This window comes from Papaver somniferum, chromosome 8 (genome assembly GCF_003573695.1).
Source record: "Papaver somniferum cultivar HN1 chromosome 8, ASM357369v1, whole genome shotgun sequence".
NCBI lineage: Eukaryota > Viridiplantae > Streptophyta > Magnoliopsida > Ranunculales > Papaveraceae > Papaver > Papaver somniferum.
In genome coordinates, this window is record NC_039365.1 from 29757643 (window position 1) to 29764397 (window position 6755).

A 6755-nucleotide genomic window follows, 5' to 3' on the forward strand; every position below is an offset into this window, starting at 1 on the left:
CACAACTACGATAAAGTAGTATCGTTCTGGCTTCACAATCCCAATGAAGTCTTTAAATCGTTAACCTGGTTTAGAAGAAGAAACCAAAGGTTAATGGAGAATCGACTCTATCTTAGCACAACTAGTATCACACAGAATGTGTGGGGATTAGGTTTCCCAGTTGCTAGAGTTTTCCCTTATATAGTCTTTCAAATCAGGGTTTGCAATCACTACGCCATTTTTAGTGTTTAGTAACAGGATGCTTCAGTTGCAAAGAGGGGTTGCAACAGTTTGAATATGTTAGGAAAGTCGATGTTGCAATTTTTCGCAACGGCTCATAAGCAATTGCGAATTAGACGTTAGTTTGTCTCAACAGTTTGAAACAGTTGCGAAATTAGATGGTCGCAACATCTTTAAACATTTGCGAAACTGGAATTTCGCAACAACTCATCACAGTTGCGAATTTTTTGCAACATCAAAAAAATAGTGGTCTTGACTGGTCAAACCCTGGTTTTGACCTGGTCCAATCAAGTCAAAATCAGGTTTTGGACCGGTCAAAACCACTATTTATTTACTTTCTAATCAGGTTTTAGTTCTTCAGTTCCCCTGTTCATTTGGAAATCATTCCACAACAACAATTTCAGCAGAATTACAGTGAAATTCTTCAGCTCTTACGCAAAAACATTCAAAGCATATACCCATAAGTTTTTAAGAGACATAACTTTGGCAATACATAGTCGTTTCATACATTGAATTATAAACACCAACCATCATTGAACTTAGGCAACTTATGAAATCATAAACTAAAGACTTATTATGTATACCTCTGAAAAGAACTACTTAGGCAATACATATAGATTTCTTAAGTTCCAATATGTAGCTAGAAATATTTCTTAAGTTCCAATGACATACAAATTCTGTGCGTAGTATCAAATTCCTAAGTTTCAGAACATAGAAATTCTGCAATTGCAGTTGTAATGTGAAGTGTAATAGCATATATAGTAGATACAATCTTAAAGGCACAACACTGGAGACAAGCTCAACATTAGTTACCTACATGCTCAAACAAGTATAGCTTTTTGTTGCTTCATAACCAGCCTTGTAAATAGTCGTACTTACTTCTCATATCTGCGACCTGCAAAACCCATGTACACCATCAGAGTAGCCATAGTCAAACAGAATTGTAACAGTAATACAGGGAAACAAATAACAATTTTCATTGACACTTAAACTAAAAAAGGTTAGCTAAAGAGATTAGTGGTAAAGAAATTTTTTTCCCACTTAATTTCTAAGTGATTTCAGAACTCGAGGACTACTGTTTTTCTTCCATGTATCTAAGTTTAATAGATACGAAAAAGTTAACTAAAACGAAAGCTAGCGCAAATTATTTGTTTGCCTGTTTCAGAGTAGTTTCAGAAACGCACATACCTATTTAGCCAAACCAATTGCTTTTAGGATGATAAGGTTCCTTCATTAGTTGTATCGCACTCTTCTTCAGCTTCATTACTGTTGACAAGAATAGCGACATTTGTAGAATCAACATCGACATCAACAACCTCTTCTTCTTGGGTTCCATGCTCTTCATATTCTTCTTCGTTATCTTCTACCTACTGAGACAAAAAGTGAAACAAATCAACATCCAGTTCCTATCACGGAAGATAAGAACAATAAAAGGGAGCATTTTACATAGAAACAAAGAAAGTGCCTGGATGGATTAATACCGTTTGAGAATTTTGCATGTGATAAGTCTTGCGGATGCACCTGGAAGCCTTTTCCAACTTCTATCTAGTTCACTAACCTGTTCATCAAATAGATTTCGACTTCTCAAATAAGAATAGCAACAGTCCAATATCAAACGAGCGAGGAAACTTCATTTAAAGAAAAAATTCACTACTACTTACCAGAGTCTCCGCAAACTCTTCAACTTTGCCCAAAGATTCCATTCTCATGAAGTCAGCACCAAGCAAGGTGATAAAAACAGTAACTGAAGCAAGCAAATGCCACTTCTATCGGTTAGACAAACTTCACAAAAACCTATAATAAACATATGGATTCATGATATACACTCAGACAACTAAATACCATTGGATTCAGAAGCAATTTCTGGGTAAAATCCATTTAAAGCTCGGAATCAGAAGCAAATACCATTGGATTCAGGACCATGCTCATGCATGTAGGGAAGAGAATTAATCAAATAATGTTAAGTAAAACTAAAAACTGCATTTGTACAAACACAAGTATGCGATTAGTACTAATTTCTACAGTTACTAATTGTTTATGATATTTATTTCCTTATGTCTCTCATGGAACAGCCAGATGAAATGAGAAAGAAAGCAAGATCGGGGTATTGAGCATCTGCACTTTTAATTCTGCCTTGTAATCTGTGGGGTATTGAGCATCTGCGCTTTTAATCTCTGCCTTGTAGTCTCTGGAGTTTGACAGGATTTTCTGATTTATCGCCTGGTCAAAAGCAACATAAGTCAGCCATTGTGAATCACAGCAATAAAACAGCAGAAACAGGAAGTGAAAAGCATCAGCACTAATTAATACATGTATAAACTACAAATAAATCAAAACTTTGATTTCCCTTCGAGCACTAGTAAACAACCAATAAACTGTCCCAAATAATCCTCCCTATTACATGATGTTTCTTTCTTATTGGCAAAGCAATGATATTATATTTGATTCCAAGCTAATTCACTAAGGAGACAGCAACACATGCAATTAAACAAGGCTTCAAAATCCACCAATCCCAAAACACTCAATCTAATGTTAAGTCACTATTCCGTGACAATTTAAATCATATGTCCTCTTGAAAAAGATAATAATGACTGGCGTGTATGTTCCTCGTACATGCATTTTAACCAACAATTGAGCTTAGAACACTTACATTCATAGTTGACACTGTTGACATAACACCATTTGGCCCTGGTTGACTTAAAACACTGGCTACCTGATAGAACCTGTAAACCAGCTCCGGAGATTTGTGAAGGATGTGATAGTACTGCTCGACAAAAGCATTCCCAACCACTTGAGCACTTGGAACAACCACCACAGGAGTTTCTGTTGCCATCTCTGCATCAAATCCAAATATAACCATTAGTAAAATATAGTAGCTTAAATATCCACAGAATTATGAGCACATCACAAAGCCATTCCCCAAAATGTAGCTTAAACTAACTAGCAAAAGACCAGAATCTACGAACTATTGTTTAATATAATTATGTCAATTAGCTAAAAGACCTTTTAATTGTCTAGTGACAAATGGACTGTTGTATGCATTTTGCATGCATCCCCATGAAAATCTTAAGGCAAATCACAGTATCCTATGCATAGTTTAGGCCAATACTTAACATATCTAAGTGTAAGCAACAAACGTACGGTTTGAGGGAATTTTACCTGACATGCTCAATGTGCCCAAGCTCATGCTGGTAGTCAATCTCTGTGTATTCTAACTGCTCAAACTTAGCCCGCTTATCAGCTGCATACAAATATCCTAGCAACTGTGTCTATAACCTATATAAAATGAAACGGAAATGAAGCAGAATGGTTACTGAAATTCCCAGGGTTATCACGAATCTTGTCAAAAGAAACTACAAAAAAGATTATTGCGAATTAAGACTAAGCGTAAAATTATATAATAACACAAGAAATTGAAACAGGACAGAAAAAGTGTATGTATAAGGAATGAAAGTGACGGGAAACCTTGGAGAATATATTACGAAAAAAGTGAATTGGTCGACTGGTAGGCTCAAAAACCTACAATAAAATACTGCAAGTGCACAGCGTCTAACTAGTAGACAATGTCAAGTACAGGTCGTTCCCACAGGGAGTGTGAAATACCACTACTGGCTAATATCAAAAGTCACTAATCAACAATGTAATGTTTTTGAGAGTTTTCAGAAATTCGGACAAAAAGATAGCAAAATAATAAAAATGTAACCAAATATGTGAAAGTGTTAGGTTTCCGGGAATCCATTGTAGGTAAGTTATCTGTACACAATCACAAAAGTCTCTAATTTACTCATGTAAAATAGCAAACCTAGCTAATAGTACACGAAAGATATTTCACTAAGAATCGTCGACAAGAATTATCATTTTCAAAACGACAGTTTGTTCTCACCTCAATGTAGAATTCTTAAGCACTAGATATACATGGCATAAATAGTCAAATGAAATTCATAATTCAATTATTCCAGAGGTTCAATGAGTTCTTATATTAATCTAACAATGAACTATACATGGCATAGAACATGAAAAATACAGCTAGAAGGTAAAACATTGAAAGAGAATCACAAACATTATCATTAAAGTTCAATTGGTCGAAACTTTATTCAAGAACACAAAATAAATCACCTACAAATTCATCCTTTCACCCTAACATGGATTAGCTAGACATGGTTTTCTCAAAAATCATAAATTAATATAAATAAATCAAACTCTAGCTAATGAAAACGAAGAATCGAAAACAAAACTTCAAAACCCTTCTCTAGACTCTAGTTGCGGCACTGTGGCTGGGTGCCTCCCCTCTCAAATATTCGACATCCTTCTTATACACCTTCCCTTTCTTTTTATTTCATTAAACAAAGTATCGAAATAAATTATTCTATGAAATACTTGCACACAAGTTGATGTCGTCATCAGTATATTTCCCCAAATAGTATTGCCACCTCGTTCTTCCAATGAAATAATAAACTCTCCTTATTTCCAAAATCTCTCAAATGAAGAAAGACTTATTTTATTTCCAAAATAATCTCACGCGTAAATATTCCTCAATTAATTCTTCACATGGCAAATAAATTATCTTTCCCGGTGGAATATATTTGTAATAAAGTAAGAAAGATAAAATACTTCTCATTTTCATTTTGTAGGTGCCAACCCCATTTTGATTTCAATTCCTTTGTTGCGTTTGTGCCTCGCCTATGAAACAATTTTATGCTGCTGATATATATGGAGATACCAGGCCAGCTACATTTTTTCATTTTTTTCATTGTGGTTGTTGATATATGGAAATACCAGGCCAACCTCATTTCATAATTGTGGTTGCTGATACATGGAAATACCAGGCCAACCCGGCTGCTGATACATGGAAATACCATGCCAGCATAATAAGTGCTGCTGATATATAGAAATACCAAGCCAGCATAATTGATCATTGTGGTTGCTAATACATGGAAATACCAGGCCAACCACATTTCATCATTGTGGTTTCTGATATATGGAAGTACCAGGCCAACCACATTTTTCCATTTTCGTCGCAAACACCATTAAGTCTCACATATTGCTGTTAATTCGCTGGATGATCGAATTCACTTGTAATTTATACAAAAGCAATAAAATAGTATTAGTAACTAAAATATTGTATCATAGCTAATATAAATAATTGAGTCATCCAAAGTAGAAATTAAGATGGGAAATACAAAATTAAACAATAAAAATAAGAGATTGAGTAGAGGGAACAAATCTGATGGGTTGACTCCCATGAAGCAAAATGTATTTGTTTCCCTACTTTCCAAGAGCATGTAGTCTCAAACAAGGTGAGGTTGGTACCCCAAAGTAGACATCCAATCATATATATAGAGTCTAAAAAGTTGAGGATCATCCCAACTAATCCGGTCAGCTGAAGATATGTCCCTGTGAACACTATAAACCTCCAAAACGGTATGTAAATCCATTCTCAATCGAAAACTGTAAGTGATATTCAAATAATGCATATATGGGATAAGTAAATCATTCCCATACGCAACAAATTCAGATTGTTTGACAGTTTTTATTGGCGGAACACGCTCTAAATCAGGTTCTAAATCAGCTGAAATAATTTTCGCGGAACAAGAGCTCAATGGAGCAATAATATCACGACTCATAGACCCATTATCATATAAAACGGTTTCATTATTAATATCATCAAGACGAAAAAATTCAGAACTTAATGGCCTAAGGGTCAAGGTCGGATCTTTCTCGACTGATGGAACTAGTCGAGACTCGGACAAAACTAGAGGTTCTAATTTGGGGTTCCATTTATTAGTGTCTAGCAACGGTGCGGAGTCTAACAAGGCATTGACTTCACAAATAACACTATCATCATCAAAAGCAAACCCAAAATGAGCTAAGCAAACCTCTAATGGATCTTCCAAGTGGCTCTTGCAAAATCCTGCCGAAACTTGCTTTTCGCCCGCAACACTTCGGACTAAGGTACCTAAAAAAAAAATCAAGCAAACTGCATAAAAAGACTAAAAGAAATTTAAAAGAAAAATAAAAATAAATTATGTACAAAAACTAAAAATAAACTATATACAATTATATCAACAAAAGAGTATTTTGCAACCACTCCACGGCAGATGCGCCAATAAAATACTGCAAGTGCACAGCGTCTAACTAGTAGACAGTGGCAAGTACAGGTCGTTCCCACAGGGAGTGTGAAATACCACTACTGGCTAATATCAAAAGTCACTAATCAAAAATGTAATGTTTTTGAGAATTTTCAGAAATTCGGAGAAAAAAATAGCAAAATAATAAAAATGTAACCAAATATGTGAAAGTGTTAAGGTTCCTGGAATCCATTGTAGGTAAGTTATTTGTACTCAATCACAAAAGTCTCTAATTTACTCATGTAAAATAGCAAACCTAGCTAATAGTACACGGAAGATATTTCATTAAGAATCATCGACAAGAATTATCATTTTCAAAATGGTAGTTTGTTCTCACCTCAATGTAGAATTCTTAAGCACTAGATATACATGGCATAAATAGTCAAATGAAATTCATAATTCAATTAT

The 6755-nt window shown here is 34.8% G+C and overlaps 1 protein-coding gene across 1 annotated transcript; it reads right to left on the reverse strand.

Moving 5' to 3' along the window:
* Positions 1 to 1430: 1430 nt before the first annotated feature.
* Positions 1431 to 3079, reverse strand: LOC113305332. Its single transcript, XM_026554390.1, has 4 exons — positions 2870 to 3079; positions 2341 to 2439; positions 1881 to 1985; positions 1431 to 1586 (listed from the first exon to the last, which is right to left on the reverse strand). Exons 1-4 carry the CDS (start codon positions 3077 to 3079, stop codon positions 1431 to 1433), a joined length of 570 nt encoding a protein of 189 aa, XP_026410175.1.
* Between the last annotated feature and the right edge of the window lie 3676 nt (positions 3080 to 6755).

Bases quoted from the DNA above. Each gene is read 5' to 3' on its own strand.
- LOC113305332 (XM_026554390.1), bottom strand. From the start codon at position 3,079: ATGGTTATATTTGGATTTGATGCAGAGATGGCAACAGAAACTCCTGTG. The intron at 2,440-2,869 runs GTAAGTGTTCTA...GCTTTTGACCAG, and splicing joins CAACAGTGTCAACTATGAAT to GCGATAAATCAGAAAATCCT. The intron at 1,587-1,880 runs GTAAGTAGTAGT...TTGTCTCAGTAG, and splicing joins AAGAGTTTGCGGAGACTCTG to GTAGAAGATAACGAAGAAGA.